Raw genomic sequence first — 18,210 nt, forward strand, 5'->3', positions numbered from 1 at the left:
AACCCGTTCCATTGGCAGCCATACATGCCCACACCATAACACTACCTCCACCATGCTTCACAGATGAGGTGATATGCTTCGGTTCATGAGCAGTTCCTTCCCTTCTCCATACTCTTCTCTTCCCATCATTCTGGTACAAGTTGATCTGGTCTTCCTGTTTCTGAGGCTTACCAATGGTTACATCTTGTGGTAACTCTGAATTTACTCTGGTGAAGTCTTCTCTTGATTGTTGACTTTGACACAGATACACCTACCTCCTGGAGGGTGTTCTTGATCTGGCCAACTGTTGTGAAGGGGTTTTTCTTCACCAGGGAAATAATTATTCTGTCATCCACCACAGCTGTTTTCCATGGTCTTCCAGGCCCTTTGGTGTTCCTGAGCTCACCAGTGTGTTCTTCCTTTTTTAAGAATGTACCAAATAGTTGATTTGGCCACACCTAATGTTTTTGCTATCTCTCTGATGGGTTTGTTTTGAGTCTAATGATGGCTTGCTTCACTGGCAGTGACAGCTCTTTGGACTTCATATTGAGGGTTAACAGCAACAGATTCCAAATGCAAATGCCACACTTGAAATCAACTCTAGACCGTTTATCTGCTTCCTTGTAAATGAACTAATGAGAGAATAACACACACCTGGCCATGGAACAGCTGAGCAGCCAATTGTCCAATTACTTTTGGTCCCTTAAAAAGGGGGGACCACATAAAAAGTACTGTAATTCCTACACCGTTCACCCGATTTGGATGTAAATATTTTTAAATACCCTCAAATTAAAGCTGAAAGTCTGCACTTTCTGCTCATGTTCATTATTTAATTTCAACTCCAATATGCTGTGGTAGACAGCTAAAATAATGTGTCCAAATATTTATGGACCTGACTGTATGTTACAAAAATCTGTGCCACGCCATTTAGTATGATAGTTGTCATGACGTTAGGTCATACAATATAATATGAATTGTAGGATGTATAGTATGTTACAAATTACAATTCGTATGATCTGTTACAAATTGCAGTCTGTACAATATGTTACAAATTTGAAATAAGTATTATATGTTAGAATTCCAATTTGTTGTGGCTAACGTTTGCTAGGTGGCTAGGTCGCTAACCTTAACTTGGTCGCAAGCTAGGTTAGGGGAAGGGTTTAGCTAACATGCTACGTAATTGCAAAGTAGCTAAAAATTAGTAAATAGTGGGCTAAAATGCTAAAGGTGTCCGTAATGAGATTCGAACATGCAACCTTTGGGTTGCTAGACGTTTGCGTTATATGCCCGACCAACCACCCTACTTTCGTTTTTGCCTTAAGTAACCTACTGTCTTATCGAACATAATGTCATACTAAATGGGTCAAATAATGTAACCTAACGTAACTTATCATACTAAATGGAGTTTCAGGGATTTTAGTAACATATAATACGTTTTGCTCTGTGACCAGGCTGGAGAGTTATCAGTTATCTACTATTTCCTGTCAAATACTACTTCCTCTCAAACTAACCCTGCCCCTTACACACTTCCACTCTTCATATCACTGTTTACTCCTTTAATTGTATTGCAGCCAGCATTGCAACTGCAAGTAATTATTCCTTCCTGTTTAAATAGAAAATTGTGTTTTATAACACTTTGGAGAGGCGAGTTTAACAGAATGTCTTCAGTCCTTGAGGTGTCGAGTCATGTCCCTCGTCCAGTGGGCTCTGTTCTGTTCTACTTTGCAGAGTAAAGCATTTGGGATCCTGTGCTAACTTATCCCTCTTTTTTCATTCTCTCCTCCCACCTCTGCAGTCAGTCACAGACTCACTGTGGCCTTCTTGAGATAGATGTTGAGTCACTGAGCTAAGCAGAAGCAGCTCTGAGCTGAGCTGCAAGCACGCACCCACGTGTTTGATCAGCCATTCAGTCAAACTGATTAACCCTCATACTACCAACATATTTTACAGACATGGATTTTTATGACACTATCGGGGGGGGAAACAACAATCATAACAAAATATCAACTTAATTATTATCAAAACATAATAAAAATTTAAATAATGTTATCTGAAGAAATATATAACAGAAACAGCATAATTACAGGACATTTGCATATTCTGTAAAACGAAAATATAAATGGTCCCTTAAATGTGCAGCTTTTTTCCAAAGTACAGTACACATTAGTACTAAAAAGCTAATTTTACCATCAGTTGATTGTAGTATCATTTTAGTTTTTAGAAATGTGAAATAAATATACATTTGTGTAAAAACACAGAGATGGATAGAGGACCCAACCGCTATGTAAGCCATTCCACCATTTTAAAGTAGTCAACAGGGTGGGATGAGTTGGGAGCTATCAGTGAATGATCACAGCATTTTCTTCATCTTAACATTGTGTGCAATGGTTTGTAAATGGTTTTACCAGTACCATCTAGTGGCCACAAATGAATGACACAAGAATTGGTTCAGGACTCCAACACTGCAGGTGGTGGTAAATCACGAAAATAAGATGTATGCATTTATCAAACACAAAATAAGAAAATGTACTACTTAAAAATGGAGATTGCCTCAATGGCGCTGTCCGTGCGTTCACAGCCGCCATAATGGGACCGATAGAATGATGATACTGTAGCTCTATCCATCTCTGTGGTTAAAAACGACTGCCATTTAAAGGGCCAGTACACCAACATTTTAAATGTACTCAATTTGATTGACATAAAGTGATCCATCCATTGCTCCTGAGAGACAATCACCAAAAATACAGCTAAGTTTTCTATATTTACTTAAAGGGATGCTTCGGGATTTTGGCAATGAGACCCTTTATTTACTTCAGTCAGATGAACTCATGGATACCCTTTTTATGTCTCTGCCTCTAGTATGAAGGAAGGTAGAGTTAGTTTCGCAAGCCAATGGTAACTAGCATTAGCGCCATGACTGGAAGTCTATGGTGGATCTACTGGCATACCTGCCGTTACATAGACTTCCAGTCATTGTGCTAACGCTAGTAAGCAATTGCGCAATGGGGGGGTTGTCGTCGAGTGGGCAGATGAGCCTGGGATACAGTATTTTCAACCTAACTTCTGTTTCTTCTGAAAAACGGCAGTGGGGACTCCACAGGCATCTTTCTACGCCTGCTACATTAGGTTAGTCACCCTGATCATGATACTCTCATAAAGATACTGTGAGTACTCCTCTTCTGTACCTCCATATTGGAGTGTAGTAAGGACTGACTTACTGAATGAACTCCATCCCCTGCCCTCACACTGACCTGATGGGGGCTATCCAATCAGGCAGTGACATACACACAAACACCAGACCCTTACACACTCATGGTTACACACCTCTGCCTCTCCAGGGAATGAAGGTGCACCCTCCTCCACCCTCCATTTCTATTAATATGAATGATTAAATGATTGACATGCTCCCGAGTGGCGCAGCGGTCTAAGGCACTGCATCTCGGTGCTTGAGGCGTCACTACAGACCCCCTGGTTCAATTCCAGGCTGTATCACAACCGGCCGTGATTGGGAGTCCCATAGGGCGGCGCACAATTGGGAAAGCGTCGTCCGGGTTTGGTCGGTGTAGGCCGTCATTGTAAATAAGAATTTGTTCTTAACTGACTTGCCTAGTTAAATAAAGGTTAAAAATAATAATAATAACAAAATCCACAGAGTAGTGTGTTAAAGTCTATGGCCCTTATCATTCACATCTAATACATTATATGGTTAATGCATGCATACCTTTGGGGGTCAGAGGAAGGTGCAGTGGGTCACCAGAGTTCACCATTATACCATTTCTAGACCAGATTTGTATTCCCACAGCATAGCTACAGTGTCAGTCTGGCTTGCCCTGGGTCTTTAACTCTCAGACAGACCGAGTGCTATAGCTGACTGCTCTGCTTTGCTCTGCTCTCTATGGCCTTCTGCTATTTATTTTAATAACACTGGCTATTTTCCTGAGTGCAGCACTAGACCAACTCTACGGGCCGACCGAGGGCATCTCCTGGCCACCCGTTTATTATCCCACTGTAAATGTATTTTATTTAACCTTTTATTTAACTAGGCATCACCGCCTACTGCTCAGCATCCGACCGTAAGGCGCTACAGAAGGTAGTGCATACGGCTCAGTACATCACTGGGGCCAAGCTTCCTGCCATCCAGGACCTATATACTAGGTGGTGTCAGAGGAAGGCCTAAGTCATAGACTGTTCTCTCTGCTACTGCACGGCAAGCGGTACCGGAGCGCCAAGTCTAGGTCCAAAAGGCTCCTTAACAGCTTCCACCCCAAGCCATAAGACTGCTGAACAATTAATCAAATGGCCACCTGGACTATTTACATTTACGTCACGACAAGAGACACCACCACACTACATAAAGAGAGACCTAAGACAACAACAAAGTATGGTAGCAACACAACATGACAGCAACACGGTAGCAACACAACATGGCAGCAGCACAACATGGTAGCAGCACAAAACATGGTACACACATTATTGGGCACAGACAACGGCACAAAGGGCAAGAAGGTAGAGACAACAATACATCACGCGAAGCAGCCACAAGTGTCAGTAAGAATGTCCATGATCGAGTCTTTGAATGAAGAAATGGATATAAAACTGTCCAGTTTGAGTGTTTTTTTCAGCTCGTTCCAGTCGATAGCTGCAGCGAACTGAAAAGAGGAGCGACCCAGGGATGTGTGTGCTTTGGGGAACTTTAACAGAATGTGACTGGCAGAACAGGTGTTGTATGTGGAGGATGAGGGATGCAGTAGGTATCTCAGATAGGGTTGAGTGTGGCCTAAGAGGGTTTTTATAAAGGCACCAGCAGTAAAGTTCACTTTAGATGCCCAGAGAGCCACGGCGTGTCCCAAATGACACCCTGTTCCGTATTTAGTGCACAACCTTTGACCTATAGTGGCTTGCGAAAGTATTCACCACCGTTGGCGTTTTTCCTATTTTGTTCCTTACAACGTGGAATTAAAATGGATTTTTTGGGGGTTTGTATCATTTGATTTACACAACATGCCTACCACTTTGAAGATGCAAAATATGTTTTCTTGTGAAACAAACAAGAAATAAGACAAACTGAACTTGAGCGTGCATAACTATTCACTCCCCCCCCAAAGTCAATACTTTGTAGAGCTACCTTTTGCAGCAATTACAGCTGCAAGTCTCTTGGGGCATGTCTCTATAAGCTTGGCACATCTAGCCACTGGGATTTTTGCCCATTCTTCAAGGCAAAACTGCTCCAGCTCCTTCAAGTTGGATAGGTTCCGCTGGTGTACAGCAATCTTTAAGTCATACCACAGATTCTCAAATGGATTGAGGTCTGGGCTTTGACTAGGCCATTCCAAGACATGTAAATGTTTCCCCTTAAACCACTCGAGTGTTGCTTTAGCAGTATGCTTAGGGTCATTGTCCTGCTGGAAGGTGAACCTCCGTCCCAGTCTCAAATCTCTGGAAGACTGAAACAGGTTTCCCTCAAGAATTTCCCTGTATTTAGCGCCATCCATCATTCCTTCAATTCTGACCAGTTTCCCAGTCCCTGCTGATAAAAAAAAAAAAAAAAAAACATCCCCACAGCATGATGCTGCCACCACCATGCTTCACTGTGGGGATGGTGTTCTCGGGGTAATGAGAGGTGTTGGGTTTGCGCCAGACATAGCATTTTCCTTGATGGCCAAAAAGCTAATTTTTAGTCTCATCTGACCAGAGTACCTTCTTCCATATGTTTGGGGAGTCTCCCACATGGCTTTTGGCAAACACCAAACGTGTTTGCTTATTTCTTTCTTTAAGCAATGGCTTTTTTCTGGCCACTCTTCCGTAAAGCCCAGCTCTGTGGAGTGTACGGCTTAAAGTGGTCCTATGGACAGATACTCCAATCTCCTCTGTGGAGCTTTGCAACTCCTTCAGGGTTATCTTTGGTCTCTTTGTTGCCTCTCTGATTAATGCCCTCCTTGCCTGGTCCGTGAGTTTTGGTGGGCGGCCCTCTCTTGGCAGGTTTGTTGTGGTGCCATATTCTTTCCATTTTTTAATAATGGATTTAATGGTGCTCCGTGGGATGTTCAACGTTTCAGATATTTTTTTATAACCCAACCCTGATCTGTACTTCTCCACAACTTTGTCCCTGACCTGTTTGGAGAGCTCCTTGGTCTTCATGGTGCCGCTTGCTTGGTGGTGCCCCTTGCTTAGTGGTGTTGCAGACTCTGGGGCCTTTCAGAACAGGTGTGTGTGTGTGTGTGTGTGTGTGTATATATATATATATATATATATATATATATATATATATATATATATCTGAGATCATGTGACACTTAGATTGCACACAGGTGGACTTTATTTAACTAATTATGTGACTTCTGAAGGTAATTGGTTGCACCAGATCTTATTTAGGGGCTTCATAGCAAAGGGGTGAATACATATGCACGCACCACTTTTCCGTTATTTGTTGAAAGATTTTTTTTTTCATTTCACTTCACCAATTTGGACTATTTTGTGTATGTCCATTACATGAAATCCAAATAAAAATCAATTTAAGTTACAGGCTGTAATGCAACAAAATAGGAAAAACGCCAAGGGGGATGAATACTTTTGCAAGGCACTGTATTCCCTAAATAGTGGTCAAAAGCAGTGCATGATACAGAGAATAGAGTGTCATTTGGAACGCCAACCCAGTGTGTAGTATAGTGTAGTGTAGAGATGTATCAAGTTTCTATGCATTGCATAACAATTATTTTGGGTTTTATAAAATGTGGGACCGGTGTTGGTGACGTTATCCAATGAAACACTGTTTTCCAGTAGTGTCCACAAGCCAATTAGCCATGGCAAACGTTCACATATTTACAGTTGAGCCTGAGAGTGCCTCGAAAATCTAGCCGTTGCTGTGCTTTCCATATTATTATGATGTGTAGTTTATAACTCTGCCTAATGATTAGAGCTGTAATGCTTTTAAAGGAGAAATTAAAGAAGTGTGCGTGCGTGCGTGCGTCTGAGTGTACTAGGAAGCTGTTGTGAAAGCTACTGTATCAGCAGATCCCATGTCCTAGTCATGATAGTACATTTCCTGCTGCTTCTCCTGGCTCTCTGTTGCTGTCTCTGGGTTCAAAAACTCTCTGAAATCTTTCAAATACTTTAAGGATCTGCTTTAGCCTGTCTGGAGTACCAGGTGGGCAGGGTTTGCACTTTAGCAAAGATTCCATTTGTCCCATTGCAACAGGCAAGCTCGATCAAGCCCAGCTAAAGTATTTTAAATGATTTCAAATGCTAGTTGAACCCAGGTTTGCTGGCCACGGGCTTGGACATGGAACACCTCTGTTCTGTTGTTGGCTACTGTAACCAGGAAGTGGTTCCCCACTGGTTGGACTGGTAGTGTCTAAACAGGCTGGCTCTTGTTTTCATTATCTGTCTGCACACGTGGGACGGGGGGCATGAGAGGTTGGTAGGGCGGGGGGGACAGAAAATAAGAGCAAGAGAGAGACATGAGAGATAAAGGGAGAGCCAGCAAGAGAAAAAAAGAGGCGTGGTGAAGTCTGTCGGAATGTGCCTGGGCAGGCTGAGGCTGACACAACCCAGATGACAACAGCAAGGAGGGAATCCTTGGCACAGAGTGCTGGGGAACCCCGTTCAGCCCTCCCTCCCTCCTTTCCTCCCTCCCTCCCTTGCTCCCGTCTAGCAAGCCTCCCTTTGTCTCTCCCTCCAGCAGTACTAGGAACTGCAGCCAGCCTTACACAAGTGGGGAGGCACAGTAATAGGGAAAAGGCCTTATTAAGGAAAACAGCGGGACAGTTTCCTCTAGTTCGCACAGACATTTCAGGAGCCTCTGGCACAGTGCACTGAGAGGTTCTCCAAAAGGGTTTACCACGTTCAGCTCAGAGAACTCACCTTGAGTCTCTATATGCATGGTGAAAGACTAAATACATTCTCATTTACAATGAGTCATCGTAGCTATACAGATGACTGTGTGTGAGGATGAGGCAAAAATGCTGCTGATGATGAAAAGACGATAAATATTTGAACAGATAATTGGTTAGGAACTAAGAAGGAATACAATGCTGTAGGGCTATGACTGAAATAACTTTTTTTGTTGTTGCATTCACTAGTTGATATTTATGGTGCAGTTTTCAATGACAGTAGTTTCTCCTCTGCTTCATCTTGCCCCTCCACTCTGCCTACTTGGATAACATCATCAGTGGAAATATAGAAAGACAGAAGACTGTTCTTCCAAGCACAATACCCCCCTTTGTACTGCTGCAAGCCATTAAGTTTTTCCATGTACTGTACGGACCCTGTCAATACAAAGCAATTTAATTAAAGGGTATTTTAACATGAAATGATCAAAATACTTCTCCTTTTTGCTTTCCTACTGGTTCATCGGAAAGTTGGTAGGAATAATTCAAAAGGTCCTGATTAACTCTAATTCCAATGGTCCTGAAATTATATTATTTTTCTTTCCGTGGCATGTGTGTCTGTGATGTTTGATCCCCATGTGAATCCTCCAATGCCAGTCCTTCCTTAGCAGAGTCAAAAGACGGTTTCAGAACACAGGATTTCCATCATGCTTTTAAACTGGCAGGATTTCCAGAATGACTTTAGAGTAAGACTGGAAATTGTAGCTAGTGAGAAGTTTCCTTGTTTCAATAATTAATATGGAGGTTTTTCCCCTCACATGGGCCCAGACAGACCAGTTTTACAGGAGGTCCTAGCTTTGCCATGGGAGTGTACTGCTATAGTATTTTCAGCATGTTTAGCACTCGATGTGAGGCATTGTGAGTTAGTGTTGGTGTAATGACCACAGTATTGATGGATGCATGGTGCAGTAAAGAGGGGTGGTTGCTCATACTTATGTGGTGGGTGTTGTACCGTAGCTATAGTTGTGATCTCCATTCACTGTAGGCCAGATGCAGTGTGTTCTGCTGCTTGTCTCCCTCCCCCTCCCACACACTTCCTGCTTTGCATCCATCGCCCACACACACATCACTATCACCCGCCTGCCCGCTCGCTCAGTGACTAAACAACAGTACACACACACGTGCTCAAACACACACACACACACACACACACACACACACACACACACCATGTGTTACACAGCAATCACATTCACTGTACACCTGCAGCATTTAAAGTGAACATAAATTCTAATCGTCGTCTGCTTATCAAAAGTCTGTCTATCAAATTTCACAGTACATGACGCTCAGCCTTATCAATTATGTTTGAAAGCTGAAAAAACGACACCGCTCTGAAACCGATCAAGTGAGAGCTGAAGAATAACACCATTGTTTTTAAATCGTCAGAGAGATGACAACAGACGGTAATCCTCTGACTAATCCTTTAGTTCAGAAATGCACTGCAATGATGAGGCTTCATTTATTTTATATCTAATCATAAGAATTAAGCTCCAGGATTCTGTGGAATTGAAATTAAATATAGAGATTTTTGTGCCTTTTTATTTAACTAGGCAAGTCAATTAAGAACAAATTCTTATTTACAATGACTGCCTCCTGTGGGGACGGCGGCTGGGATAAAAATGAAAAATGTACGACAAACACACATCAAGACAAGAGACACCACAACACTACATAAAGAGACCTAAGACGACAACACAGCATGACAACAACGCAGCGCAACATGGTAGCAACACAAACGTGGTTCAAACTTTGTTAGGCACAGACAACAGCACGAAGGGCAAAAAGGTAGAGACAACAATACATCATGCGAAGCAGCCACAAGTGTCAGTAAGAGTGTCCATGATTGAGTCTTTGAATGTAAAGATGGAGATTAAACTGTTCAGTTTGAGTGTTTTTTGGAGCTCGTTCCAGTCGCTAGCTGCAGAAAACTGAAAAGAGTAGCAACCCAGGGATGTGTGTGCTTTGGGGACCTTTAACATGTGATTGCAGAACGGGTGCTGTTTGTGGAGGATGCGGGTTGCAGTAGGTATCTCAGATAGGACTCACTCCCCCCTAAGAGGGTTTTATAAATAAGCATCAACCAATGGGTCTTGTGCCGGGTATATAGAGATGGCCAGTTTTTCAGAGGAGTATAGAGTGCAGTGATGTGTCCTATAAAGAGCATTGGTGGCAAATCAAGGCATTCGCATTACCTTTTGTTTTGGAGGTGTTCAGAACAAGGTTATCCGGCAGAGAAAGCTTACTGGACACTAATAAAGCTTTGTTGTAGAGCGTTTAACACAAAATCCGGGGAGTGGCCAGCTGAGTAAGACTATATCATCTGCAAATAAATGGATGAGAGAGCTTCCTACTGCCTGAGCTATGTTGTTGATGTAAATTGAGAAGAACGTGAGGCCTAGGATCGAGCCTTGGGGTGCTCCCTTGGTGACAGACAGTGGATGAGACAGCAGATGTTCTGACTTTACATATTGCACTCTTTGAGAGAGGTAGTTGGCTAACCAGGCCAAAGACCCCTCAGAGACACCAATACTCCTTAGCTGACCTACAAGAATGGAATGGTCTACCGTATCTAAAGCTTTGGCCAAGCCAATAAAGATAGCAGCACAACATTGCTTAGTCATTTAGGACCTTTAAAGTTGCAGTGACACCTCATAACTTGAGCGGAAATCAGATTGCGTACCAGAGATAATACTATAGATGTCAAGAAAGCCAGTCAGTTGATTACTGACAAGTTTTTCCAACACTTTTGATACACAGGGCAAGATAGAAATTGGACGGAAATAACAGTTAGGATCAGCTTGATCTCCCCCTTTTAAATAAAGCACCATGGCTGCCTTCCAAGCACTGAGAACCTCCCCAGAGAGGAGAGACGGGCTCTGCGATGATAGGATCTAAACCAGGGCTATTCAATTCTTACTATGAGGTCCGGCGCCTTCTGGTTTTCTTTTCTACCTGATAATTAATTGCACCCACCTGGTGTACCAGGTCTAAATCAGTCCCTGATTTAGAGGGGAACAATGAAAAAACGCAGTGGAACTGGCTTCGAAGTCCAGAGTTGAGTTTGAGGGATCTAAACCATCTGACCCAGATGTTTTTTTAGGGTCAAGTTTAGTCCTTTAGCACCTCAGATTCAGTGACCGCCTGCAGGGAGAAGCTGTATACCGGGGCAGGGGGAAAAGAGGGAGGAACATCAGGGCTAGTCGCATTAGAAGGGCTGGGAGATGAGGAAGTGTTGGACGTGCAAGGAGGCGTGGCTGAGTCAAATAGGAATCCTGACTCAATAAAGTGGTGATTTTAAAGAGCTCCGCCATACGCTCCTTGTCAGTAACAACCACATCATCAACATTAAATACAATTTGATTTGAAGGGATATGGGTAAGTGTGAGGAGGAGGGTTTATTCTCCACGTCTTACACCATTTTCCAGAACTTCTTGGGGTTAAACCCACAGAGAGAGAGAACTGCTCTTTAAAATAACTAACTTTGGCCTTCTGGATAGTCTGTGTACTTATTTCTCATTTGCCTGAATGACAGCCAGTCAGCCTGAGTATTTGTGTGATAAGCCTTTCGCCTAATGGTGTTTTTGAGGTTGAGTAACTCTGCCAGATCACGGTCGAACCAGGGGCTGAATCGGTTTTTAATTCAAATTTTCTTTATGGGGGCGTGCTTGTTAACAATACCACTGAAAATATCTTTTTTTAAAGAAGGTCCAAGCATCTTCGATAGAGGGGATCAAGCTGATTCTATACCAATTTACAGAGGCCAGATCATGAAGGAAGGCTTGCTCATTAATGTTTTTCAGCAAGCGTCTATGACAAATCAGGACAGGTTGTTTAACTGAGCAGCCATTACGAACACAGGCCTTAAAACAGTGATCACTAAGGTCATTACAGAAAAGACCAGATTGATACCTATCAGGATTATTTGTGAGGATGACATCAAGGAGAGTAGCCTTTTCTGGGTGTTTGGGGTCATACCTTGTGGGATTGGTAATGATCTGAGAGAGATTTAGGGAGTCCCATTGTTTTAAGACTTGGTCAAGTGGTTTAAGCATGTCCAAGTTTAGGTCAACTAGCAGGACAAATTCACACTTAGTGTAAGGGTTCAGGAGAGAATTTAGGGTAGGTAGGGTAAGCCAGTGCTGATGGTGGACGATAACACCCAGCAACAGTCAACAAAGAGCTATTTGAAAGCTTAATGCTTAAAACCAGCAAATCCAATTTTTGGGGGACAGACTTGGTGGAGACAACCGAGCACTAAAGATGTTCCTTGATAAAGATTGCTACTCCACCACCTTTGGAAACCATAATGCACATGTCAAACGCATTTCAAAGCCTATTCTAAGTTAATAAAATGTATTAACTTGTCTTTGTTTGTGCTGTTCCCCCTCCCTCTCTCTGTTTTACTCTCTCTCTCTCCATCCTCTCTCTCCTCCTTTCATCTTTCTCCTCCCTCCATTCCTCCACGGATATGGTGGTGGTGTGACACTGACAGAGCTCCCGGCTGAAGAAGGTAAATATTGACCTTTCCAGTGTGCTTTTGGTGCCTCCTTTACAAGCTAACAATTAACCCTGTAGCCTAGGATCATCTGTGTTGTACTAGAGAGATACAGTTAGGGAAAACCCTCAGAGTACACACTGACTGTTGTAGCACCACCCATATAGATACACATAGACACACTGTCAGTAGAACAGGGCATCATAACTGGAAGAACACAAGTATGCCTATAGAAGTCCCATATCATCAACAGATGGGGAGCTATATTTACTGTAGTTCAGATTATCGTATGTACAGTACTTTATCAGGCCTTGACTAAGAGTTGTTAGGTGTGACAAGATGATGTATAGCCGGTGTGGCTGTCTATATCTCTCTGTGTGTGTATTGCAGGCAAGTCCCTATGGGAGCTGGTGGTGGAGCAGTTTGAGGACCTCCTGGTCAGGATCCTGTTGCTAGCTGCCTGCGTCTCCTTTGTAAGTACCCAATAATACCCATTGACGGGATGTATCACTGACTGCTGCTCATCACCGTCTCACTCTGTTTGCTTCACTCCACTCATTCAGATTACAGAGTTGTATGGTTTGGCCTTTTGTACAGTGGATGCTTCACCGGACGTCTGGCTTTGCAGCTTGGCCCGATACTGACAACTAGGCTGCTCTGGCCTGACAGTGGGCATCATGTAGCTATAATATTCTGCCTGTAGACAGTGCTTAGCATACCACCTCCGTATTTCTAATAATACTGAAATGCCAATGGGGAAAGTTCAGACATTTGATTTTCCTAAGCTCTCAAAGCTCTGCTTTTTGTACATACTGCATAATACCACTTTAGTATTTCCAATAATACCAGATAACCTGCACTCTGACACATACGATTCCTTAAAGTGGAACTGACAGCATTTTTACTACTTTGCAGATATGAAACAAACAGACAATCATACTATCAGTCAAAAATATAACATTCCCAGTTTATGCTACAAAACCAGGTTTTACAAATAGGTTATATTTGACTCAACATTCCATGACGTACAGTAAGGCATTGTTGGCAGAATAGATTGATGCAGTTCAATCCATAATTAATATAATTCACCAATACATTTCTTGGTAGTCCCAAAAATATTGCTATCAGGTTGTAAATCACAGCTGGCCTGGTGCAGTACATTGTTTGTTGCCTCCATTCGGGATGCACTGTTTCAGTTTCAATGACTCAATATTTTGGACAGAAATGGACGAATGTAACTAAGGCTGGGAATGTCAATACAATCAAACTAGCAAGGGCAATGATCACAAGTCAGTCATAACGTGGCTAATAGGCTAGCGTATCTATTTATGTTGGTGTATTTTGTGGCTTTTGGTGAATGCGTTCTAGCTAAAGATCTAAAGTTGCGCTATTGCTACAGCCTGTAAACACACAGTCCAGTTCAAAGTGAATGATGGCAGCCTGTGGGGCAAATGGCTTGTTTGTATAAATGCCTACTGTAGCTCTAATTGGCTATGGTGCACCGGTCTGTGTAGACTCCTGTCTTGGACGAGACAGATGTTTTTAGTAGATTTTATTTACTGCCGTGTCTATTAATTGTCCAAACGCTCAGCCTCTTTCCCACTCTATATTGCTATAGATTTTCCCATAAATGCGTTACTATATGTAATTCCCAAACATTCTAAGAATTTATGAAAACGTGAAAATGACCTCATCTAAGTGCTTGCTTGTCAGAAAATGTTTTAAAAAGTGTCATTCTTCCTGGGGTTGTATATGAACGGATTTTAATAAGATTTCATGTTGCTAAAATGCTGTCAGTTCCACTTTAAATAGTGACCCTGTTTTTGGGCCAGATGGTAGGGTAGAGAGGGGTGGGGTGAGTGGCACAGCGAAGGGAACCCTGCCTGCATAATTATTTTATTTCCATCTATTACTGTTACAGTCCCTAGTGCCACGGGATGGAATTACTGAGCAATTCTGGGAAGAAGTAGGAAAATAAGTATTAAAATGTATATGATACAGTATCTACACAAATTGCCTGTGTGTTGATACTGCTGCCTGGTGTTTTTAAGTGGGAGGCTGTGATTCCAGGCAGGGGTGGATTGGGCTGCCTGTGTGTCTGCAGAGTTAGTTTTTCCTCATGTAAATTGGGCTGCCCCTACTTGTAATTGAAATGTGTCGTTTACAGTGGAACAGAGCCCCTGTTCCGTTCCGCTGATTTACAGCTCCCAAAGCTTTACTATACACCAAGCAGACTTTGAGCTACCTAGGTGGGTTTCAGTACAGCTCCCACAGCTTTACTATCGTCACTGTTTGAAAACCTTGTAAGTTTTGCACATTTTCGTTGTCTTGCATGTATTGAAAGCAGTAACTTTCCTCAATGTACTGAACATTTCATGACTCTAGGACCACGAAAATGTGTTCAAAATAGCTTCTCAAGTTTCGAAACTGTATGTTCATTAATGGTAAAATTTGGCAGTTCTTTTCAATTTCCTGAAAGGTTTATGTTTTGTAGATGAGGTTTTCTTCAAGCAGACTCTGAGCTGCCTAGGCTGGTTTCTCTACACCTCCCACAGCTTTACTATATACCAAGCAGAGCTGTGTAGGCTGGTTTCACTACAGCTCCCACAGCTTTACTATATACCAAGCAGAGCTGGGCCGACTAGGCTGGGTTCACTACTCCGCTTTCTGAGTGTACCAGAATTTCCCCCTGATTTTGAGACTTCACATCTGCTGTAGAGCACCCTGTTTGAACCTCCCAAACATCCTTTGAGACTTGATGCTGATGGATTCCTTATGGATCAATCATATCAGTCAGTCATTGAAACTGTGTTGTTGGAAAGGACAGTAGCACTTTGCTGGGCCTCTCGAGAACAGCAACATGTGAGCTCCCAGTGCAGTGCCTGCTGGTGCAGGTGGAGAAAGTGACCTACGGAAGTATCTGATGGAGAGGCTAACCTAACCTATAAGGGCCAAACCTCAATGTGGGACTCATTTGTGTGCCTATTTGAATATGATGTTAATGGAGGTATTGACCTGCCCTGACTCTTTGCATGACATGAGAATAAAGAGCCTCGTAACCAGGCGACAGGAGCAGAACAGAGGAGAAAGTGTTGCTGTGTTGTTTTGAAGCTGCCTCTGATATGATAATAATTTACTGTACATTACTATGGAGAGAAGTAGCAGAAGAGAGAGAGTGCTCAAGTTTACCATTGTAGCCTCAATAGCTGTTACACTGGACACAATGCTTACTGTTATTTTGTCACATCAAATACTGAGAAGGCAACTTTTGACTCTTTAACTTTATAATTGTTTTACTGATATTGTTGTTGAGACAATTTGAGCACTATTATCCATGTATAAGGATGGAGAGTATAGACAGGGCCATACCAAGCCAATCACCACAGGTTCAAAGGTAGCAAACGCCTGTGCAGAGCTGCGGTGTAGTGTTAACACTTCCCGGAACATTTCACTTAAACTCCCCACCGGAGACCAGGGTTCAATCTCTGCATCCACCCTTCTCCCGCTTGCCTGTCTCCCCACCTCATTTCATTACTGTCCAAATAAAGTGTTAAAACACCAAAACATATACACTGAGTGTACAAAACATTAGGAACACCTTCCAAATATTGCGTTGCACCCCCTTTTGCCCTCAGAACAGCCTCAATCTTCGTCTGTGCATGGACTCTACAAGGTGTTGAAAGCATTCCACAGGGATGCTGGCCTGTGTTGACTCCAATGCTTCCCACAGTTGTCATGTTAGCTGGATGTCGTTTGGGTGTTTGACCATTCTTGATACACATGGGAACATGTTGCGCGTGAAGAACCCAGCAGCGTTGCAGTTTTTGACACACTCAAACCGATGCGCCTGGCACCTACTACCATATCTCGGTCAAAGGCAATTCAATATTTTGTCTTGCCTATTCAATTTACATTTTTGTCATTAAGCAGACGCTCTTATCCAGAGCGATTTACAGTTCTGAGTGCATACATTTTCGTACTGGTCCCCCTTTGGAATCAAACCCACAACCCTGGCATTGCAAGCGCCATGCTCTACCAACTGAGCCACACGGGACCCCAATCCATGTCTCAATGGATTAAAAATCATTTTTAACCTGTCTCCCCCCCTTCATCTACACTGATTTTGAAGTGGATTTAACAAGTGACATCAATAAGGGATCAGAGGTGTCACCTGGTCAGTCTATGTCATGGAAAGAGCATGTTCTTTATGTTTTGTACACTCAGTGTATTTTAAAGGTTACAAAGGCTCACCCATTAAACCAACAGTCAACATTTATACACTTCCTCCATTTGATTCTGAGGAAAGAGAAAAGGTTGGCTTTCCTTTATTTCTTTTTCCATGGCATTATGTGAGAGAGGGAGTGTAGGTTAAGGTTTTGGGTTGTGCAGGAAGGGAGTGAAAAAGTAAAGTGGCCTTTGAATTGGGTTAAATTGGGCTCATTCTTGTCTTGTTCTCCTACACGTCTTGGTAAACCGTCTTTGGCATTGTGTTTTTTCTTCCATTCGTTGACGCTGTGTTTGGTTGTAACGTAAAGTTGGAACTCTGTGGCCATTCAGTCAAAATAAGCCATCTGTCTGTACTATTTGTAAAAAAAAATTGGGGGGGGGGGGTGTGAAGGATTTTGCTTTTTACTGTAACAATCTTAGGTGGAGAGTTTAAGTGTGTAAGAGTTGGTATCTTGCCGCTTAATGTATAATAAGTTTAGGTTTGTGAAAAAGCCCCAGTGAAAAGTTGAAATGGACTCCTGCACTAAGTCCTTAAACCCTGTGTAAACCTCAGCCTTCTCATCATGCTTCTCTCTCGAACTCTTGTCTGCTGAAACTAAAAACACTCGCTAAGTGTCAGAATTGCCACGGAAACATGTGTGCATCTCAGCTGGCTAGCTAGGCTGAATGAAAGGACGGATCAGAAGCTGTTGCCCTCCATCAATGTTCTCTACACAGAGCAGCAGAGCGGAGTGAATGGGGATATTTGCGGGCCGTGAATGATGAGTTATCGACCGGGGCTTGAGCCACTGATCTGCCGTGCCCCGTTCCGCTCGTTCCTCCTCACTGTGGAGGGGAGGACTTTTACTGGGATATGGTTAAGTTCTGTATTATCGCCAACGATGCATCTCGATGCGTCTCTCTCTCTCTCTCTCCTTTCTCTCAGTGGTGACATTGTGTGCACCATCTCTCCCACTTACACAAGGTCCTTGCTTTTAATGTAGTCCACAACTAACCTACAGAAATAAAAGGACAACATGAATAGCTAGCTAACTGTTATACAGGTGCCTCACTGAAGTGGTGTTGACGGCTGTGTCCAAAATGGCACCCTATTCCTGCGTAGTGCACTACTTTTAACCAATGCCATATGGGCCTTGGTTAAAAGTAGTGCATTATATATATATATATATATATATATATATATAGAATAGGGTGCCATTTTGGATGCAACCCAACCCTAGTGGAGAATGTTGCCCTCAGTATTTTTGCAACTGCTGCTCTTCATGCAGAAATGCTACCCCTTCCTGCCTTTACACGTCATCCATTTCCCTGTTGCCATTTTGGGTCGGAAGGGCCTTTAGTTACCACAGAGCACCTGTATTTACTAGAGGAATGGGCAACTAGGCCCTGTCACACACAATCTCCAATGGCAACAGTTTGTCCATTGTAACTGTTGGGCTGGGAATAGAACAGGGAGTCAGTTGAGCGCCAGTGATCTTAGCACCTACAGTGGGGAGAACAAGTATTTGATACCCTGCCGATTTTGCAGGTTTTCCTACTTACAAAGCATGTAGAGGTCTGTAATTGTTATAATAGGTACACTTCAACTGTGAGAGACGGAATCTAAAACAAAAATCCAGAAAA

The 18,210-nt window shown here is 42.8% G+C and overlaps 1 protein-coding gene across 2 annotated transcripts in view; it reads left to right on the forward strand.

Moving 5' to 3' along the window:
* The window catches only part of LOC121574086 (sarcoplasmic/endoplasmic reticulum calcium ATPase 1-like), a 77,527-nt gene that overhangs the window by 5,305 nt on the left and 54,012 nt on the right, over positions 1–18,210 (forward strand). For both annotated transcript variants that reach the window (XM_045222674.1, XM_045222673.1), the window contains exons 2-3: positions 12,358–12,375; positions 12,751–12,833. In XM_045222674.1, the coding sequence (XP_045078609.1) occupies positions 12,358–12,375; positions 12,751–12,833 (101 nt within the window). The remainder of the gene's footprint in view (positions 1–12,357; positions 12,376–12,750; positions 12,834–18,210) is intronic.

This window comes from Coregonus clupeaformis, chromosome 9 (genome assembly GCF_020615455.1).
Source record: "Coregonus clupeaformis isolate EN_2021a chromosome 9, ASM2061545v1, whole genome shotgun sequence".
Classification (NCBI taxonomy): domain Eukaryota; kingdom Metazoa; phylum Chordata; class Actinopteri; order Salmoniformes; family Salmonidae; genus Coregonus; species Coregonus clupeaformis.